A 22401-nucleotide genomic window follows, 5' to 3' on the forward strand; every position below is an offset into this window, starting at 1 on the left:
CCAACCTCACGTCGCTGCCTAGGCACTTAACGAGAGCCGATTATGTAAGCAGGCACACAGGGCCACTTCAATTTGATGTGGTGCTGCCTTGGGTACGTACCTTTCCTGATTAAGCGCAGTCGGGTGGAAGGCGCATGGAGAGTGCGGTTCGCCGGTTACTTCCTTTACAACATCAGTACCTCTGGGCACGTCTCAACTTCTTCTTCGAATACCGCTCAGCAGTCGGTCGGATCACGTCACAGTCAATCATTCAGTTGCGTTTCGGACGATTACGCCCCTACTACGAACGATGCTTTCGTGCGACAGAAGTGGCGGGCACAAGAAGGAAAGTCTCCGTCTGAGCCCAAGCTCGGTCGCAAAAAAGCACCAATGACGACGCTTCAAGTCTTGCGAGGACCCAGGTCCGTCACCTCCTCGTACATACGGATACACCAGCAACAGAAGACGAGAATGTGACGTTTGCGACTCGCTCTCGCTCTCACGCAGTCCCTAGCGTATAATGCCATCCCGTTCCTCCTCATTCCAAGTTTCCTCGTGCTGAACCGGACGACTTCCGCGGCGCGGCACGCCTGCGACATTTCCCAACACATCAAACCAGATCTCTCGTCGTTTCTTTTTTTTTTCTTTACAGCTTTGGATACGAAGAGAAACCTGGAGGGGAAAGGTGCAATCTTCTCTTTTGCCGCTCACTGCCAGCGTCGTACTAGTTGCTCGGCCACTCGGGAGGATTAAAAATAGCCTCTCTCCGTGCTAGGGATAATAGTGCGCAAGAATATGCATGGCGCAGGAAGCAACCTTTTGGGGTTGATTGGGCTGAATAACCCCAGCTCCGGAGGCGACCCAGCGTACGTATCTCTCGATGCAATCAACAACCGCACCGCGGCATCTCGATTACGAGACCATCTTCATCAGTTCTTGTCCAAAGGGATGGATGGTGATACACACACTTTTCGCACACGGCCAATCACGAATCATTACGAACAGACGATATCACTGGCGCACGTGTGGCAGCGAACTCCTCGATGGCGCCGTCCGCAGCAAATCGACGTGGCTGGAGAGCGTATGTCTTCGTCGCCGGCGCGACGTCCCCCTCGTCTCGGGATATCTTCGTTTTCAGCCACCTACGGTACACAGCGCCAATATCAAACCCCTAGGCGAGAGACATGCAGATACCAACGCCTTCAAGCGTCAGGACCATTCATCACAATTCACTGCTGGCTTAGCCCAAGGCAGACTGGCCGTGTCGAACGGAATGACAACACTGATGGCGGCGGCGGCGGCGGCAAAACAAGCTTGGACGACTTTGGCTTTCGCCTAAGAACCAGAATCTGCTAGTTCGATGACTCCATGGCACAGGCACGGCTACAGCTGCATGGCCGTGATTAGGTTCCCGCCCAAAATCAAATGGCAGCCGGCATTGCGTATGTCCAATCTCGCCGGCGGTCTGGAGTTGAGTCTGCGGACGATCAGCGGACTATGGACTTTACGCACGGGGAGTATGTCCCGTTTGATGATGGCCCCCAACACAAGTGGGCGTGGGAGCCGCTCCTTACCCAAAATGCAACCTTTCCCGCGTCCCACGACTCGCCCACAGCTTCGAGAAACAGACTTGAGCCGAATTGAGAGTACGACCGATGCAACCTCAGGCACCCTCACTTTCAAAGTGCCGTGTCTGTGGTCGACGCGACAGTCGGCAACGCGATGGTCCCAAGACTGCGTGGACTTGCATAATCCGATTTTCGACGACTTCACGGATACGCCGCCCCTCGACTAACTTTGAATACACTGGCGTTTCGTTTTGCCTAGACTCGTTTTGGGTCACGACCGTTAGCGCTTTCCCGCTTGACGAATTCCTCTTGGCGGATGGATCAGGAACATTCAAAGCGAAGCTCGGCCAACCTCGTTCACAATGTCTATGAATTGACGTCGCGCCTTGGCGTTGGTCAAGGTGCCTGTGCCAACCAGCAAATCGAGGTGGCTATGGGCAATGCATTACGGTTTTGTACGGAGTGCGAGACATCTCGGCGATTCCCGTGGCGAGGGAAATGTTACGGCATCGCGTGCGGGTCATGTTTGCTGTCGCCAGTCAGGACTTAGGAGAGCTATGCAGACCAGCCATTTGGTGTTTGCGACTTTGCTCCCTTCCAATTCCACAAGCTGCCTACTTCGAGTTGGTACGAGGGTAAGAAGTACTTGGTCCCTAGGCTTTTTCCCAGAGCTGCAGTGAACGAGATACGTTAGCTCGCCCCGCCGCCTCCTGTCAGTTTTCGAACCGGCTCACGAACCGTTGGACCTGCACCACGACCTAGTCCTTGTTCCGGAGACCCTCGGCCAGCGGGTCAGTGGAAAAAGAAGCACGAGGCGCAGAAAAAGAAAAAGAAAAGGAAGCAACCATGGCCAAAAAGAGTATTTAGCTCGTCCCGTCTTTTGAGCTCTTTTCAGCTCGTCGTCAACGATTTTGCCTTGATTGCTGCCTTGACAGAAGATCGATAAGCCAGTCCTGACGCACGAGGGGAAGAACCTGCCATCAAGAGTACGTCGACGAGCACAGCCTGAGTACTTCAGTACCATGCAGTAGTTTGATGTCGATGTTAGGTCCACAGGTGGCTTGGGACGACACACACAAGCTACCGACGGCAGGGTTGCGTGGAAGAGGTGCCGTTCATCTGGCAGGGCAGGCTGCAGACCAAAGTTGTTCTAACCAGACTTGTCTAGCAGAACAAGGAACCTAACGGTGTCTGTGGCCCCGACGAGCTCAACCCCCGTAACTGGCCCTGGGCTTCCCGACTGGCGCGCATGGCAGGGCCAGGAGGCTGGCAGCTGGGTCACGACTACGACAGTCGACTCACAGCAAGCAGCTTGGTGGTGACCTGGATTCTCTGCCCGTGGACGACAAACCCAGCAGCAACCCCCGGTCTCTCCCTTGACCGTCTTCGCCTTTGCGCCGTCTCCCGTCTCCCGTCTCCCGTGGCCCTTGGCTTCCCGCGGCCTCCTAAATCCCAGGCCTTCCCTCCCCGTCCAGCATCCAGCATCTCTGCCCCTGGCGGTTCCGACCTTGCCCTGGTGCGTGCCGCTGCCCGCATCCCCCCTCAGGCCCAAGACCCAAGGCCCAACTGGACGGTGCCGTGATCCTTGCTTCCCGCGCCGCACCGCATCCCACCGCTGGAGAACCGTCGACCGTTTGCGAGCAGTTCGGTGGTACAGAGCAGTTCAGCATGTGTGCGTTCGCGATTATCCGTAGCCAGACAAGCAACCACGATGCTGGCTTTAGTATTTTTCGTGATGATGGGTACTCCGCAGGTGGCGACATTACACTGTAAGGTACCTAGATTGCGATGGGTCATCTCGCATTAGAGGCGCATGTGGCAATCGTCACTGACTAGCTGCTGGTGACGACGGCAAGACGGAAGGCAGTTGTACCAGGCATTCACTTGGATGTGCCACCAGCACGTCTTCAGTACGTAGGAATATAGTTTGCAATGTAGGTGCCTACTGAGGTACGTAAGGTAAGGTAGGACAGGTTATGTGATTGGAGAGGTCCAATGTGATGAGTCCAAAGTGTACCGCGCGCTGTGAGCCAGGCCGTAGGTAGGAGGCACAGTCGACCAAGCTAACGAAGGTAAGATAGCGGCAGCGTGTCTGTCGTCACCAGTCACCAGTCACCAGTCGGCGTTTCTTACGTTGGTGATGTATTCGACGGAACGACGCAGTGTAGCAGTTTGCCGGCAATTCCTGCCATCGGCTCTTCTTTGGCCGTGAAGTTGGAGATTGAGAATGGCCACAGTGCGCCCTCACTTGGATGAGGCCTTCGAGACTTGCTGTCAGTACCTACCTTGAGGAAGGCGGAATGATGTACCGATGGTCTTGGTCCAACGTCAGATGCTTAATACACTGTAATTTACAGCTTTTGATGCACATGTTGGACCGATCCCGAGAGTATTGCTGCAAGGGCAGGTGCGACCTGGCGAGTAAGTGGAAGTGTACCTTATCAGTACCGTATTGGCCCATGTCTTCTGCATTCTGCATGCCGATGGTGGTTCTTTCCTCTTTTGCGAGTTGACTTGAAGCAGAATACCTGAGTCGAGATTGGAAAGCGCACCTCCCTCAGAGATGAAGTGAAGTCTTCTTGTCTTGCTTGCTTGGGTATTGCTTCTTGCCTCAAATGAACCCTGGTCGAGAAGCACGTGTCCACGTGCTGTGGGCGTGGTCGCGGGCGCGTTCCAACCCCCATCACGACTTCCTAATTGGAACCCTTGCCTCCACGTCCTCCCCTTCGCTTTTCCTGCCAATGCCCGCCAACGCCCGCGACCACGACCACGACGACGACGACGACCACGACCACGATTTATGGATATGGACAGCAGCCCTTGCACTTGCACTTGCGCGCCTTCCATTTCCTGACCGCAGACCCTGACCTTCCCGTCCACCCCCCAGTTCATTCCCTGCAACAAACCAACGTCACTTCAACTTCAACTTCAACGACACCTCGTTCAAGCCGCAACTTTTTGCGCTTCCATTACCGAGAGAGGAACAAGAATTTCCCACCTCACGCTCGTCAATCGCTTATCGCGGCAAGATCAAACATCCCACCCAAGCGGCGAAGGGAGGGAAAGAAAAAAAAGTCACCGTACAGAGTTTCCCACCTCCCTCAGAAGCGCCATATTGTGTCGTCCCGTCTCATACAAAGCAACATCGACAACTCCCGTCGCGAGCAGGGGCACCGTCACTTCTGGAATGACTGATTGACCCTTCTTCCACCTGGTCTCGAGACGAAACAGCTGAAAGGCCAGCCGAGTGCCAGTCGCCCTTTACTGAAACACACCTTGCCCATCGTTAAGGAGGTCCAGGAAATCCAAAGGCGGCGCGGCGCGGCTGCAACCTTGGTTACGATTCAGGTTTACCTGGCACATTCCGCGAGGTGAGTCGCTGTTTCTCTCGCAAGTCGCAACTCCAAACGAGCCGAGCCATCCATCTATCTACCTGTCCACGCCTGCTCCAGCTGGCAAAATCGAACGCATGTTGGCGTTGCGCGCGCCAGTCTCCACCACCTCAAGGTACTGGACCTTACCTACCGAGGACGGGAGATGGGACTGCACAAAACACTGGACACTGAATTGCACTGCACGCCCGATATCCCGTATCTCGGCCGATATTGCGGTCAATATTGCCCCCTCAATCCTCCCTTGGCTTCTTTGGCACAGTCTCTTGCTTCGCGTTGCTGCACTGCGCCCGCTGTTGCTCGCTGCGCAAAAACTCAAGTCATCGGCCCCGGTATCTGTCGAGTCTTGATTTGATGCTAATTCTGACCGTTGTGCGACAGATAGATCAAAAGCTTGCCACGGTCATCCCTGTGCCTCGTGTGTCGTCCACCCGAATTCTACAGCATCTCATCCCATCCAATCTGCCGGGAGCATTCTCGAAAACCGCCTGTTCTCCTGCACGACCTACCACCAGTCAGCAGCCGGGGCAGTCCCTGACTCTGTTAGCGTCGCGGCGAACCGATTAACAGGAACACGCACACCTCACACCTCACACCAAACCTACCTTGCCTTGCCGTCCTCCCCTTGCCTACCTACCTTACCTCAAGGTACCTTGGCTTCTCAGTGCGCGTGCCTGCGCCGTACCACCGTCACCACGGCGTTCCAGCAATCCGGGCCGCCTCCCAGATATAGCAACTCGATCAGACAGAGACAACGGTGCGCCACAACGCGGCAGACGACCGCCTGCAAGACCGTGAAGAATCAAGAAAGATACTCTGCCCGCCCCTCCCCCCCCCGCCATCCATCGCACAGCGCGTACCGCGTCCAATCACCCGCGTCACCGCTATCCGAGTAATTGCCTCGCAAGTACGGATACGGATACTCGTCGTTGAGCCATTGAAGCTGCGACACCTGGTACCGTGAGCTGTGTACCCGAACCTGGGGCATACAAATCCACGTCGTCGTGTCAAGTCCCGGCGGAAGCTATTACGGCAGTCAAGCATCACGGCCCAAAGCTACGACGTCTGAGCATCTCGAAAACACACCCTTGTGGTTGGTTCCCTGAGGTTGGTGTCGTCCACCGTCTGGCATCTACACCCCTGGTCCCCCATTCCTCCCACGGTGTTAAGCTAGGGTCTTCGTCTGCGGGCAAGGGTTTCGGTTCTTTGCTAACGACTGGCGATTCTTTTTTGACAGGCAACGGTCCACCAGACTACCTCGACGCCTTCCTTACTTTCGCAAGCCACCAGGGCATAGTGGTGTATGCTCCCCCGGGCGGTGTCAACGTTGAAGCTACCTAAATTAGTGGCCTTACAACCACCAATTCGAAGCTGTCGAAGAATCTTATTTCTGCCGTACGGATACCTCCCCTCACGGGTAAGTCAGCCACACCTTCTTTGAAGGAGCGAACACCTGTCAGTTCTCCTCCCTGCACTCTTCCCTTGGCCCTGGCGGTATACCACCTCAGGTACTAGGTATGGTACCTTACTCTGTGTTCTTGGGCCCGCTGTCCCCTATTTCCCTGGTCCCTTTTTGGCATATTGTGGGTTGCCTCTCAACTCCACGACTTCCGAGCGGTGAAGATGGCCTTCAGTCTAGACTTTTGCACATCACGCACATCTTCTTTCAACCACTGCTATTTTCGCGTCCTTCTGTGTCTTCCTCGAGCCGGGGGACCGTTCCGTCCACACCTGCGACCTGTTCTTTGGCAGGTTCCCACGTTCCCCCAACAGCTACCCACCCATCATTTAGCCGGGATTTCGCTGCCCACTATTTCCCAAGAGAGACTCTGTCTCGGCCAATGGATATGCCCTAGACGCAGCCCATCACACACCCCAGCTTCTCCTTAATAAATGTGCCGAGTGGTGCACTGAAGGAACTTCGTCTTCTTGGGAATATTGGCGTTATCAGTCATCCTATTTTATTTTTATTTGTTTTTTTCCTTCCCCTGGTCGACTCCGGGGCCCATTGCCAATCACCTCAGTCTCCCTGCCTGTGCCTAAATATCCGGCATTTTCTCCTGTCTCTCCTCTCCCTCGCCATATCTTCCCTCGTTCCTAGCAGCGTTTAACACCCCTTTGTTATTTACCTAGGGTCTGCTCTGCCTACGTTGCGTCATAAATCAACTTGTGCCATTCTTCAGCGCGAAACCACCCCTGCCCAGGAGCAAGAGGAACAAGAACAGGTACAGGCCCGTCCGCTTTCCCAGGTTCAAGCCGCATCCCATCCCACAGCCGCCTGACAGATGTACATTTTGGTTCCCCTTGCGAGACGAAGTTGCCATCACCGGTGCCGTGGCAAGGCTGGCCTGCATGAACTAATTCGGAATACAGATAGACCACCAAGTCAGGTCCCCCAGCTCAGGACGCGGTTGCTTGATACCTTACAATCAGCGGGACACAGAAAGCCTGCAGACTTATCCCAGGCTTGCCCGCACGGCCCCGGCGAACTACCTTCGACCAGCTCCCTGGTCCGTCCCCGGAGAATTGGCAGACCGTCACACATTGCCCTACCCAAACAGGCTCTTTCTCGACCAGCATCCAACGTGCAGCAAGTTCCAGTTGGGTTCAGGAGTCAAGAACACTAAGACTTCGCGCTACACGACGCCACTTTCGAGCCAGAACAATCGTCGTCTTCTACGGCTTCCTTGTGCCTTCCCCAAACCCCGCTGCTGATTCTACAGCACCGGTTCTAGGACACCCAGGTCGCAAGCAAGCCTCAATTCCGTGCAGCTTTTGCTCCCCTGGAGACCACGCCCACCCATACACACCACACACAACTCTGCAACAAGCAGAACTACCCAGGACCACGGTCAACCAGCCTTGCACTGGTAGATATAAACGACAAGGAACCGCCAGCGCGTTTCCCGTCACGCCCCGCGTTGTCTCTCCACGGTACGTGCATTTTCATCTCTAATCTCCGTCTGCGCCTCTCTCTCTCTCTCTCTTTCTTTGTTCCTCAGGCGCGCGTCAGATGCGGTCCAGATTTTGTCGTATTCCGAAGGGGGGCCGAAATTATTACATTTCGAGATGCATCATCTGAAGGCCTGGCTGTTCGGCGCCTGCCCACATAGGGCTTCCATGACGCCCAAGCGCGTGGTCGTTTCAATTTCGGTAACGTCCCATGTTGCAGTCTGCGCATGAAGACGGTCTGCACGACTCAACGCATCCCCTCCGGCGCCTTTTCCCTTGTATGATTGCCAGCAAGGGTGTGGTTTTTCTGGGGCTCACTGTCGAAACCCGGTCGCGTGTTCTTGACGCGGTCGCATGAATGTGCTCCGATCATAGTTCGGAAAACAAAACACTTAAGATGCTGACTTGAGTCGACTTGTAGCGAACCGGGATATCTTTGTTTCACAACATCTTCAACATCGGACATACCTGCCCAAGATCACGGGTTAATTCTTGTTCGCCAGCCTCAACGACGAACTGGAGGTTCATTGATTCCATCGCGTCACCCCGCGTCGCATCGCATCGCATCGCACGCATCCGTCGCGACTCTACCTAGATAACCTCAACAAAGGTAAGCTCTACAGCAAGCTTCTTCCCGGTCTGCGTGACCGAGCCAGCCATCTCCCAGCCCCTCTCCCTTTCTATCGACCTGCCTGGCTCCCTACCTACGCGCGCCCAAGAGCTCAAAAGAGTTGATGGGGAAAACCTTGACTCGACTGGTGCGGGGAATGCTGCACTGTTGGGCATCAGGATGACCATCTCATGGCGATATGATGCCAGATCGACTGGCACCAAACATCGAACATCCCCGTTGAGATGGTTGGACTCAGCCCGCAGTCTAGGGAAGCCTAGGAAGACCGGGTCAAGGTTCATTAGCTACGGATGACAGATGCTAACGAAGCCGCACAGAAACACTTCAATATCAACTCATGACTGTCAGAGCCATGGCGCAGAACAGGCAGCCCTCTGGGGGCTACAAACAGGAGCCTGATAATGTGAGTTCCTTTTTCCCGTTGTCCTTCCTGTTGTTTTTCTCGGATTTCCCCTACGAAACCCCTGTGCTGCCAAATGGCGGTGTGTTCACGTACTTTCTTTTGGTTCTTCACGTTATGATTCCATGAATTACTCGAGTTCTCTGGGGCGCATAAGGATGTCTGCTTCAGCTAGACCGCCTACTGGCCTGAGTTGTCTGAAGAGTTGTCACTCGGCTATCTGCTTTGACGGCGAGTCGTGACAGGCGGCAACCACGGACCTCGACCAAAGCTCTCAAGCGGGAGTTGGACACCAGTTCAAACATGGATAGGGTTTGAGCAACATGCATGGCTGGCGTCGTCAAGATGAGAGAGTGTTCTGGGATTTCCCGTCGCTTCCAGAAGATCGCAACGCTGTCGCAAGCTTGACCAGGTCAGGACTCAAAGTCTGTGATATTGGCAGGGTAGCTCCTGTTTCACCAATGACCGGGGCCGTCGCAGGCTTCATTGCATGAGTGGGTACATTTCGACTAGTATGCCACAGCGCTATTCCAATTCGGGCCAGTTGGAGAAGGCAGGGCGAGGGATCAAAAGTGTGGTGGGCAGCAAGCAAGCAAAGCAGCCAGGGTTGGGCAGGCCAGGGCAAAGGGAAGGGTGAGTGCTACCCAACCCAGTCAAGCTCCGGGGGGCTGGTTGAACCTTGGGAAAGCTCCAGAGACATGCTCGCGGTTCTGCCAAAGTGTGCAGCGAACTTGGGTCGCAGTCGAGTCTCTGGGGTTGGTCTACGAGGGGCCCTCGCACAAGACCGCAATGTTTGCTCGCCCGCTTGCTCTCCCACTCCTTTCAACCCTTGAGCCACAGCGAGGAACGCTTGCTGTTCGGTTGGTTCCTCATTCCCGGTGGACGGAGACGAGCATGGGCTTTTGGGGAATTGGCGTATGCGCGAAGCCAAGAAGTGGCTGGCTCGTTGGAAATTGAGGCACACGTAAGGCCAAACGGCGGCCAACGGCTACCCGGGCCTGCCTACGCCGCCTAGTGCTGTCTCGAGTACAACGGGTACCAACCTTTCAGCTCTTAGCCTCAGTGAGGTCGGACCTACGTTTGCCCCTCGTACTCGTAATGTACGGGATACGGGACATGACATAAGTCCCAAAAATCTTCTCATGACGCCCACGTCACGAGAGGAAATGAACGAAGAGCGAGGCAGAGCGGCAGAAGCACGGGATGGCAGACTAGCCGAGAGGATTCGGCTGAAGAAGAGCAAGCTCGAGGCGATGGGCTCAGAATGCGCCGGAAGGTAGTGTACCTTGGCGGGCATGTCCTGGCAAAGCAAGATGAAGATGAGGTGACGATTGTGGAGATCTGGAGGCGTCGAGGTGGGGTTCTTTCTGCTCCGCGGCATGCAGCACAGCTTTCCATGGTGGTGGGGCTGCTACAGCTTCTCCAATCATGGTGGCTGCGCAAGCAAGCAAGCAGTCTCAAAGTCCCCCAACCGGGAGCCGATGCAGCCCTCCTCTCTTTCGTTCGCCATGATGATTCAGAATCGGCCTTTGGGTGGCAGAGGAGCATTGGCGAGTGTCCATGTCTCGGCCTCGATTCACCAACATCTTGAGTGGTAAGGCCCTAGGTGGCAACGGCGGAAGCAGACGCGACGGAGACAAGAAGGCGGCGATGGAGTCGCGTCATGTCGAAGCGCGTATGGGTGCCGGGGCAAGCAAGCTCAGGATGAATGGAGGAAGATGAGGAGAAGCCTGCACATTTTGTTGCCATTGTTCCCACCCAGATGAATGGCGGCGAGGGTGACATGGCTAGCGTGGTCGTGAGGAGTCCCCGGCCCCATTCTCTTCTGAGCTGGCCGCTGGAATGAAGCGTACCGGCGACCTTTCAGCAGGCGTGCTAGCGGCCGTTGGCTGGCGTACCCAGTACGGGATTCCCGCATTTCTGGCTGAGGGTAGCCCGGGCTCCTGGTTGTCCATGGGACGTGGATGATACATGGGTCAACGGCAAGGTCTCAAGTCCCAGGTCCAGGTCCCTGAGGCAAAGGAAAGGCAGAGCATGAGCATGAGCAGCCATCAAGCGACAAGGGACGTGGCGGCGGCAAGGCGGGACTCATGTTCCCAAGACCGCCCCCCCATCTCATGGAGCTGTCTTTCCATCCAGGAACCGCGAATCGCACTCTGCAGACCGCACACCGCAGGCCAAATCGGCCTTCACAGTTCATTCTGTTCTCTCTCGCTTCTCTCTTCATCGTCTGCTTCCTCATGCCTGTGTCCACACCGCCTCAAGCCAGACCAGTCAAATGGCATGGCCGGGCAGGGCAGTACACGCAGGGGTAGGGATGGTGGGGTGGGGGGCAGGGAGTCGGGAATTGGAAATGTGCAAAAGCTTTTTTGGGGGGGCTGGTGGCTGAGGAGTGCCGTATTTGGTCCTCAGAAGTCAGGACTCAAGTGTGTGTCTCTCTCTCATTTTCACTCGATGCAAGTACCTTACTGCGTATCATACGAAGTAGGTACTCAGTGGCCTCCAGTGGAGAAGAATTGTCTTGAGTGTTGGATGAGAGGAGACCCGGCGGCATCCCGGTAATATGCTGGGCTGGCATGGTGGCTAGTCCCGGACGAGGGCTGCCTGATTGGGCAGCTGGTCCAGCTCGGCCCTGCAAATGAGTGCCGCCATTGGTCATTTAATCTAGGCTGCATGAGGACCCCTGTCACGTTTCTCCCATGCGCTGTCCCACGCCTCTCACACCCTTGTTTTTTGGTTTTATTTTATTTTATTCCATGTTATTTCTTTTTCTTCTCGTCCCTCTGGGGCCCTGCCGGTCTGTCTCCACAGCCCTCACCTTCTCCATTTCGTGTCCACACACCCCGACACACTGCACCCACACCGCACAGCACACACGGCATCCACCATTCGAATACCCACAGCACTTTCCTCGCCTCTCCACTCCGAGGCTTACTGGCCTCACGCCCCTTCTCACACCCCAACCCCTCCACCCTCCAGTGTCCTCGTCGTTGTCGTCGTCTTGGGTCCTTCCCTCCTGGCTTGGGACGAGAAGAAGACGTGACTGAGTGACTCTGAGAGTGAGTGAGAGAGTGAGAAGTCAGTCTCGACTGTCTGTGTGTCCATCCATCCATCCCCCCTTCCCTTCCCTTCCCGCCCAAACCAATCCCAAATCCCTAATCCCAATACCAATGCCAAAGGAAGGAACCCCACGCCCTACCTTTACCTTGCCTTAGCTCACCTCCTCACGCCTCCCCCGGTCGTTATATCCCCTGTTGTTCCCTTTTTCCTTCCATGCCTCTGCAAGTCGCAGCACGAGAAAAGCATCGAGAAGCTCTGTTCTGCTCGACCTGCTACCGGCTGTCCCAAGGTCACAGGTGCGTTCGCAACATCCCGCGCGAGTTTGGAACCTGAGGGTAGCTACCTACGGCTACGCCTTGCCTTGCCATGCTTTGCTTTGCTTTGCTTTGCTTTGCTTTTGCTCTGTTCTGTTCTTCTGTGCTGCTGCTGCTTATGCTTCTCTGCTTCTGCGTCTGCGTCCCGTCCTGTCTTCTGTCTTTCCTGCATACACAAGTCGTCAACCAAACGCGGACGAGCCAGCGCACGTTCTTAACCCTAACAACTTTTTTTCCCCTCTCAACCACTCGTCAATTTTTTTTTCGTCCTCTTCACTCCGTGTGGTTGGCGCGGTATTCGTCTTGCTCGCGCCGTCTACGTCGGTCACAACTCTCCTTCGATTACACGGTACGCACAAGTCGGCGGGTGTATATGCCCTCATCTTCTTGCTCCCAATCTGCCCCACGGCTCCGTTAGCGGTAGCGGTAGCGATAGCGCGTTGCAGTTGCATGGGCATTGCTGTCGAGTCGAGTTGGGTCGCGACATCGCCTTCGCCGTCGATATCTCGTCGTCACCCTCGTCTTGTCTCGTCTCGCATCGCATCGCATCGCATCGCATCGCCTAGCCCAAGGTACCGTACCGTTATATCGCCCCTTGTATTACCTTACATTGCACCTCATTCTACCCCGAACATCCAACAGCGGATTCTGCTCCACTGCGTCCGCGCCCCCCTGGTCTGCCTGGCCGCGTCTGGTCTGCCATCCGCATCTCGAGTGAGAGAAGACGTCTCCCAAAACGCGCCTCCTGTCTCTGCCTTCGCCATATCCCATACGCACAAATCATGCTCCATCAGATATCCACTCTGAATCCTACCTTGCTCCAATGTTCAAATACCTACCCTGCTCCTCTCCTGTCTCCTCACTCGCCCAATCTACCTCCCAGTACCATCCTACGCAGTCTTCTGCTGCACCCTCGCTCCGATCGCCATCTCTCCTCTCCTCCTTCCTGCTGCTCCCTTGTCATCTCATTGCACCGCACATTTCGTCTCTTTTCCTCGTTTCTGTGTGGTCTGGTCCGGAAACTGCAGTACCTGCCGGTAGACCAGCCAAGGTCCCAAACCCAAGTCAACTCGGACGAGCCAAAGTCCTATTACACCTCGAAACTTCTTCGGGCTTCGCTTCCGAGTACCCTCGTCGCGTCGTCTCTTTAACCGAGCCTGCTTGATTATTCAGGGGTAAAGCAGCAACGATCCCTACTCTCCTGCCTCACCTCAGTACTGCTTGCTGGCCCTTCTTGCTTTCCCTTCTCCGATCTGGCGCTGTAGTACGCGACCGGCTTCTGGAGCCTCCCCTCCCCTCCTCTCTCCATCCTGTCCACTTTATATCAGAAAGGGGTCCCAAACTGGGTCTAGCACGCCTCACCCGTGCGATCCTCGTCGATATCCAGGGGATGAACACCACCTGGATGCCCCCCGTCCCCTGACAGTGTCAAGGACCAAAAAATAAAAATACAGACGCGCCCTGCTTGCTTCCTTTGTTTTCTTCTTGCTGATACCAAGTCAACTTAATACGTCGAAGCGTTCGTGGATGAGGGACTAATGGGTCTTTTCTCTATGCAGCATCACCCCCACCATCAGCCCCAGGGTCCAGCACCTACTCAGCACCTGCAGCACCAGCAACATCCTCGACCCTCGAGCATCGTTCATCAGCAGCATCATCCCCAGGCTCAGTCGCAGCAGCACCCTTCCTACGCGTCTGGACATCCCATCGCCCCCGCCTACCAGCAGACGAGCCAGGCCACGAACGCCCAGCACTCCCAGGAAGGCCTTCCGTACTACGCGCATCCGAGTCCTTACAGCACCCCAGGCGCGACGAGCGGATACACCTCCGCTGGTGAGTTTTCCTCCTTCTCCCAAAAACCCCCCCGGGAGACGAGACGTGACGAGAACAAGACGCGTCTCGATAGCTTCACGACAACATTCGCTGACCTCTCCTTACAGACCAATCCGACATGATGGCCGCCGCTCAAATGCCGAGACCACCTTACCCTCCCATGTCATACCACACGCCGCAGTCCAACTCGCCCGCGTCGGTAGCATCGCCCTCCCAACATGACCAGCACCGCAGCATCTACGGCCAGCCGCCGTCCCAGCCTCTCCAGCAGCACATGTATTACCAGACTCAGCAAGCGCACTACCCGTCGATGCAGGCGCAACCTCAACAGTCGCCCTACGCGCAGCACGCTGCTCAGACGCACCAGCCCATGTCTTCCCAGACCAACATGATGATGTCTGCGCAGACCCAGCAGCAGCAGCAGATGCCTCAGCACCAGGCGCAACACACTCAGCAGCAGATGACGAACAGCCCGCGCGGCCACATGAAGACGGAGCCCCAGGTGCCTCTGCAGCTCCAAAAGCCTCAGTCGACGCCCATGCAGCACGCCCAACACCCCCAGAACGGCGCTGCCCTCAACACTCCCACCGGCTCTACCCCCGGCGGCGTCAACCCCAACGCGGCGCCGGGCCCCATCCCCGCCACCACGCCTCTGGTCGTTAGACAGGACCAGAACGGAGTGCAATGGATCGCTTTCGAGTACTCCCGCGACCGCGTCAAGATGGAGTACACGATCCGCTGCGATGTCGAGTCGGTCAACACGGACGAGCTTTCTGCCGAGTTCAAGACGGAGAACTGCGTTTACCCCAGGGCCTGCTGCCCCAAGGACCAATACCGCGGCAACCGCCAAGTATACGAGACGGAGTGCAACACGGTCGGATGGGCTCTCGCCCAGCTCAACCCTCCTCTGCGTGGCAAGAGAGGCCTTATCCAGCGCGCCGTGGACAGCTGGCGCAACAGCAACCAAGACCCCCGGCTCCGAAGCCGTAGAGTCCGCCGAATGGCCAAGATGAACACCCGGAAATCGGTCCAGGGCGGCCCTCATCCCGGTGCTCATATGGGCGGCCCCAGTCCGCCAGGGATGCCTCAAGGAGCGGGTGGCATGGGCCCCGCGGGTGCATCAACCAAGATGCCTGGAATGAACATGGGTCATATGCCGCACGCCAACGCTCCGGGTGGAGGGGATGAAGTCGGTATGTTTCACCAGATGTGATTAAAGCCCTCCGCATCTGCAGCGTTTGCGAGCCCAGTCGTTGTCTGTTGTTGATTGTCGTTGCATCGCACATACACACTGCCCGGCATACCCCCCCTAAAGATCGTTGAATTATGTGATACCTTTCCCCCCTTCCTGTTGGCCGTGGTCTAGAGCGACACGAGCACCATCACACAAAACACATACAATTTTTCACCTCTGTGCCTTTACCTGCATCTACTATTACTCGTCAGAAGTCTTGGGAATGGGTTTGTTACACTTTGTCTTTTTTTGCGCTTCCTGTCCGTATAGCGCCGGCTTCCTACTTTTTTCGGTCGCATCAAAGCAACTGCTATTTGATACAGCAAAGCTCGCCGCGGGTTGAGAGGGATTTCCTTTTCTCTTCGGCACAGATCTGTACATTACCATAGTTGCGCTGCACGCAGTCGCTGCTGTTGTTGCTGTCGTTAGTCACTCGGCCCGAGTTTGTCGGGCAACCTACCGCGGTGTCTCTTAGAAGAGGCACCGGCAAAAAGTCGCATTGCTTAGCGTTTTTGGCATTCCACCCTTGTTTTGCGTCCCAGTCGCATGGCTTCTCTCTATCAAGTCCTCGCAAGAGGGCGGAGGGAACCAAGCTCATGTCACGGCACATTTGTACCGCAAAAGCAACCCCCCCTCTGATCCCTTTGTCATCTGGAGCGTTTCGCGTCGCCGTTGGTTCGTTCGTGTTGTCAGGGCCGCCGATCAAACATGTTTACCCCTCCCACTCCGCTCAACCTGCAGACATCTCCGAAACCTGTTTCCAAATCGTCATTGCAACGTTGGCTGACTTGACATGCTCTAAATAGGCGATGGAGAATACGTCGACGAACACCATCATCACCACCAAGCCCCGACCGGCCAGTCGGGTGCCGACGGCGACGTGAGACAGTCCCAAGTATTCTCCGGTAGTTACGGGGGCTACCCGGCTCCCAGCTCCGGGTCCATGCCGCACATGGGCAGCTCTCACGGCGGTGCCATCTCAGCCCGCCGCCACAGCCGCAGCGAGAATGACGAGCCCGAGGACCTCTTCCCCAACATCCCTGAAGCCAAGAAGCGCAAGTTCATTCTCGTCGAGGACAACGTTCGAGGCTCGCGCCTCCGTGTTAGAGTCACGCTCGACAGTGTCGATACCAAGGAGATCCCCGACTCCTTCCGGAAGGGCGCCTCTGTTTTCCCTCGGTCCTACTTCCCGCGCGAGATGCAGAGCCCGCCGCCTTCGGCCACCGGCACCAAGTTCTTCATGGAGGATGCTGACGAGGAGGACGATGGCGTGGAGGAGACTGACGGCCGTGGTTCGCGAAGGGCCCGCGGCAACAGCAAGGCCATGGTCAAGGTGCCCATCGGTGAGAACACCGAGGGAGAGGTCGCCATTCCGCGCATGAGGAAGACGGTCAGAGGCAAGGAGGTCCGACTGAACGACCTCGGATATCGCATGGCCTGGCTCCAGAGTCGTGTCTTCGCAGGACGGACTGTGTTCTTGCAAAGAGCTCGTGAGTAATCGAACTGGAAAAGGCGTGGAGAAAGGGCTAACAATGTCGCAGTCGACTGCTACCGCAACAAGACTCGTTCCGCAATCGAGTCCATCATGCAAGATGTCAAGACGCTTGCGCCGCACTACGAGACTCGTGTCGGCAAGCGGAAGTGGAATGAGAGAATGAGAAAGGGCGAGACTGACGATTAAACACCTCACCGTCCACGTTCAGTACGAGACCAAAATAGGTCTGCGCGGCATCTAACACGCCCGCTAAGCAGTTTGCGCAAAACGTTTGTCAAGTGTTTGGTCACACGCACATTACCGCATTGTCCCACGGACTTCACATCAGCATCTCATCGAGCGAGTCCACTCATCAACCGATTCATACGTATTTTGACTCTTGCTTTCGTCCATTTCTCGTTTCCGCGCATCGTTAATACCGACGTCTCACGACCCCGAACACACAAAAAACAACTGTATCATACGCGCCGCTCCCGACAAGTTTATAAAGAAGGCTGAGGAAAGGAAGAGGAGCGGGACCGAGACCGGTTCGCTCCTACGGTGACGACGTGACGATGACTCTATTCTTTTCTCTACGAGGGATGAAAACGTTTGGTTTCTGATCATTTTGGTGAGGCTTCCTTACACCCGCATCACGGGGAAGGGTCTGCTTTGGGTGTTTGGTTTCTTTTTCGTTTGCAGCAAGCAGCATACGAGCTTTGCTACGACGCCTTGGACCTACGACAAGACATGAGGCTGCTTTTTACTTTTCATCGATTCATGGCAGGACGCTTTTGTGAAAATTTCGGATCTTTTGAGATGACGGGGAAGGAAGGATCGGTGGACGGAGTCTGCTTTTTTCTCGTTGACCTTCTGTCGGATTCTAGGTACATTTTCTCATGCGTTTTAAAATAACTTGTCGGTCGAATTTGGGGGGGACTTGGTTTTGGGACGGAGGGATTCGACTTTTCGTGGTTTCTTTTCTTCGATTCTCGGGCGTCGGAGAGCGTACTTGCTGGTAAGATATGCTTTGTCCGGCGGCATGGGGGTGTGACCACGGTTCATAGATTTTTTTTTCTTCTTCGGTACTCAAGATTCTCTCTTCTTTCGGTTCAGTTCGTCACTCTGAACATGGCAATGCAAATGGGCATGTGTGAGAGACTGTGTACTACGGAAACGTCTCCGTCTGTGGTTGGCACTACCCAGGCCCGCCGATTGTTGAGAGATGTCGTTGAAAATCGTCGACAGCAAGCAAGGGCATCCATCTCGGACCCAGAGCCATCCCCGGATCCATCTGCGAGGTTCTACGCAGTTTGTCGCGTGTCGTCATGATTCGTGTGGGCGGACGGGTTTCGCAGTGGGAGAGCCCGAGTTCGTCTGATGTAGGTAGGCCTGATGTTGGAATAACCGTAATACGGCGGCGGAACGGTAGAACCTCGGGGGTGGTGACGGACGGAGCGCCAGCCGACGCGACCTTCGCCGGCCCGAAAGACTCCCTCCCGCCTTCAACGGCGTTGTCCTCCGGCATACTTGTTATTCATCTACATCACCGCATACGCCGTATTTGGGGGCGATATCTACATCGTACGCATCCTTGCCAAGCCGCAGTAAGCTCATGCTTCCCGCGGTCTCAATGTCGAGGCCTGATCCATGCGTCGAGAAGCACGATGACTCCCATCATCTTCTATGAGTTCGTTCATATCAGCTACGTCTTGCACGCAAGGCTGCTTCTTCTACTTTGCAATGACAGAAGCAATATTGCAGGGGTTGATGCATGCCGGAACGGATTGATGGTAGTTGATTGGGCGGTGAGATCGAGGGCGCAGTTGAGGCTGGTTTGTGAGGCGAGCTGCATCGTGACGGGACCGCCGAAAGCTTCGTCAAAAGGTATCCAAGGCTTATTCTGCCTTGCAAACGCTACTCGTTTGAGAACGCAAATAGTTGCTTCCAGAAGCTGGAGGTATATAGCCCTTGCTTCGACGGATCTCTCAACGGTACAACCTGCCCGACAGCAGAGGACCAACTAAAGTATTCGGCTCACGTCGTTGTCAAATCGAGCTTGGAATTCCTCAAAACAGTCACAAAAGCACGTTCATTAGCATGCACACCACAAATACGTCTTGGTCAAACCCCTCATTTCCCCAAATTGTCCTTGACCGTGCATCGATTCTGCCGCATCCTGGCAACGGAACCTTCACAGACGGCCTGCGATGCTACTCCCTGCCCTACGGCGGGCTTGGCTTCCTCTCGCATGTTTTGACCTAATATACCGTGGCCTGCATGTTCGGGAACATAAAGCCCCTCATGCCCTGGAGAAAGGTTGAACATCAAGAGCTAGCGGTCTTGTGGGTGATTTTAGGTTTCCTCGGGACCGTCACTTCGAGTTGCATATCCCTGGCTCAGTGCCGTTTCGACCGGCGATTCCATCTTCTCGCCATCAGGCGCCTCATGTTCAGCTCCCTTTACGCGTACTTGGGCTTTCAACAGACTCTGACGCTCAGGAGACGGGACTGGCTTGTCCGAGAGATGAGCCCGCTCGGGCTTTTCATGGACGTACCCATCGTCATCGTTGGATTCGCGGGCATGGTTGCTCTCGTTGTCGAGGTTTGGCGAACGGGCGCGACCTCGGCGATGGTGACCATAAGCATAGTCTCTGGTATGCTATGGTCGTTAGTCGCGCTGTTTTCGCTTTTTTGTTCTTGTTCCTTCAGTTTTTGTGGCGAGGATGAAAGCCCGTGTTGTTACTGTTTTAGTTTCCTGGCGAGCGGTCTACTTCCCGGAGTGGTTGGCGGGCTTATCGGCTTCTGCCTTCTAGTGCCTTTTTGGATGGACTGGATGCTGGCTGCAATGAGTGTCTTGAGCGGTAGTAACTGGCTGGACTTCCTGTAGGCGACAGCTCTTGGCTGTATTGGTTGTACTGGTCATCGAAACGACTGCAAATGTTGTCGTGGTGAGATGAAGAAGTGGAGGCACGCTTTGCTAAAGCTTGCCTGCAGAAGCACGATATGGGCAGCTTAGTGGTGAGATCTGGTACATACGACCATACCCACTGGAGAACTCGGGATCCCGTCCGCTCTCCCATAGATAAGCCAGTGAGGGCCGGATTAGTAGTTGGGTCGGTGACGACCAGCGAATACCTGGTGTTGTATGTTTTTCATTTTTGCAGATTACGCGTGTCTTCAGCGTTTTGCTTCTGCTGAAGACGTGATGGGTGTTTTTGGCTGAAGCCGGGCAAGCGAAAGTGATATTGCGAGTCAAATTTAGTCTTTGAGGAGTCGGTTGGTAGTTCGGGTGGGATTTTAGCTTGTGTGACGAGCAAAGCCCACTGACGTGGTGCGAAGGACCGTATCGTGCGCAGTTGTCTTTAGAGAAGTTCATTTATTGAAGAAGCTGGTTGCTGGGAAACCTCTGAAAGCCTTAAATCCCCTTTCGTAATCTGTAGTTGGCAAGCAACGCAAGTTGTCGCTGCCGAGACCAACACCCTGAGGACCCTTGAGTCCCGAGCTATCAGCCCATTGTCTCGGTCACTATGATGAATTGAAGTAGATGAGTCTGGAGCACGATCAAGATTGAGCCCCGTGAACGAACGTCAAAGATTCCACAGACATGCTTCTTCCGTTCGGACTCAAGTACCCTTCTTGTCAACTGATACCGCCGTCAACTCCACCTCCCTGGACCAAGCCGGTCCTCGATCTGCTCAGCTGCTTTCTGCATTTGGTCGACAAATTTCAAGTCCGTCTGGTCCTTGGGCTCATGTATGTGGCTTAAGCCGTGGAATACTGGCGGTAGGGTGGAGGACTTCCAGATTGGCTGCTTGCTCGATCCCGCCAGGTCTGCACAACTACCGCTGCCAGAATCACGAGGGTCATGGTCGTCAGCGTTGCAGACAGCGCTATCCGAATCCAGGTGACGTGTGTACACACTGGCATTTGCATAGTCTGCCCAGTAACCACTCTTGGGCCACTAAGGTATGCGCTCTTAGCCATGTTCCTCGAACGGTTGGTTATCGCTTCTGCTCTGCTGTTCATGATATCACTGATGGACTCGACGGTGGCATTCCCCAACTTTTATAGACCCGTCTTGAGCCAAGTATCGTCAGGACACTAAACAGTGTTCTTGACACCCGATCTGGCCATGAAAGCACGACATGCTCCATTGAGCTCGCGGCGCATTTGTTCATGAATGGCCTCGAAAAAACCTCTCTCTATGCTATAAACGCAGTCGAGTGGCACCGTGACGTCTTCGTTCCCGTGGATGACCTAGGGGAAATTACGTCCTCGTACTCTGGGCACCGAGGAAAACTTGTTGACATCGTAGGGCTGGCGATCAACCGAACATGGTGACTTGAGTGCCATGTAGGGGCGATCCAAGGGGCCACTGATGTTGACAGGAATGCTGGATATTAGCCGTTCTGCAAGCTTGCCGCCCGAAACAGAGCCGGCATAGTTTCGCAAGCAAGGCGCCATGATGCTGCATGTTACGGCTAAAAGGCTCGAGTTTCTTGGTAGGTGGAAGACCATGAGTAGTGTCACACTGGTAGGAGGATTTACCCTCGTGACCCAGCCTATTCACTTTGCAAGCGTGGTACGTATAAGTCAGCAAGTGTAGTAGAAATGGTCTTGCAGGTCGGTTGCTTTTGAAGCCATCCAGTCGTCAGTCAAACTGAGATTGCCACTGAGGCCGGGTGAGTAATCGACAGTTGTGTTAAAGTCCCAAGATGAGTTGTGATCTCTCTAATCCGAGATGATGTGTCCGAGCAGGTGCTGCAGTATCCCAAAGACAAGTAGGTTCCGTTTGGATGCGACGAGAATGTGCAACTCCCTGTCGGACAATCGAATTTACATTTGTGGTTGCCGACAAGAACCATTTAGTCCACTGATGATGACAGCCTTCAGTTCATAGTCGAGGACAAGCGTTGGAACGCTGGCACCGTTGAAGAGAATGTCACTTGCTTCCACGTAGCTGGCCACGGAGATTGATGAAGCAATATTCGGCACCTTTATCGGACAGAGAAAGGTATCGAGCGTCTGCTGGGTGAATGAGCCTATCGCCAAGGATTAAAGCAGTGACCAGAGCCGGGAGCAGTGTCCAGTGTCTGACGGAAAAAGTGCAGTCGGCATCATGTTCGTCTTGTTGGGTGGGCTGGGGAAAACGGACGGCTTCCGCAACCAAAACAAGAAGCCAAGGAAACCCAAGACACTCCTCGACGCCTTATCGAAGGTCTTCAAGTGCTCGAGCGAATGAATATTATCAAACCACGTCCATTCTGCGTGACTAATGGTTTTCGAACAGGATAGCTATTAGTTGAAGTTACTGGCAGAGCAATAAACACTCACCTTCTGCAGTGACGAACATCAGAATGTTTCTCAAAACGGTTGAGAGAACAGATAAAACTGTACTTAAGTTGATGCCATGGGGCCATTTTGCTTGCTATAGGCCATTGTACAAGAGTAACGTGAAAATGACAGCGGCTAAAACAAGCACAGCAGCAATGATTGCCAACATTTGCCTTTGCCCACCAAAGTAACGGGCTCTTCGTCGGAACTTTGGAGGGGCGTGCTCTT

At 54.9% G+C, this 22401-nt stretch overlaps 2 protein-coding genes across 2 annotated transcripts; both read left to right on the top strand.

Moving 5' to 3' along the window:
* Positions 1-2257: 2257 nt before the first annotated feature.
* Positions 2258-3129, top strand: CkaCkLH20_13000 (uncharacterized protein; the record flags this gene model as incomplete). The annotated part of the gene is made up of 2 exons (XM_038895711.1): positions 2258-2338; positions 2716-3129. 2 exons carry the CDS (start codon positions 2258-2260, stop codon positions 3127-3129), a joined length of 495 nt encoding a protein of 164 aa, XP_038738976.1.
* Positions 3130-8859: 5730 nt separating this feature from the next.
* CkaCkLH20_13001 (ribosomal protein l24e) lies at positions 8860-17044 on the top strand (the record flags this gene model as incomplete). Its single annotated transcript, XM_038895712.1, has 5 exons — positions 8860-8925; positions 13856-14129; positions 14237-15322; positions 16170-16853; positions 16905-17044. 5 exons carry the CDS (start codon positions 8860-8862, stop codon positions 17042-17044), a joined length of 2250 nt encoding a protein of 749 aa, XP_038738977.1.
* Between the last annotated feature and the right edge of the window lie 5357 nt (positions 17045-22401).

The sequence above is a fragment of the Colletotrichum karsti genome, assembly GCF_011947395.1.
Source record: "Colletotrichum karsti strain CkLH20 chromosome Unknown Scaffold69, whole genome shotgun sequence".
Lineage (NCBI taxonomy): Eukaryota > Fungi > Ascomycota > Sordariomycetes > Glomerellales > Glomerellaceae > Colletotrichum > Colletotrichum karsti.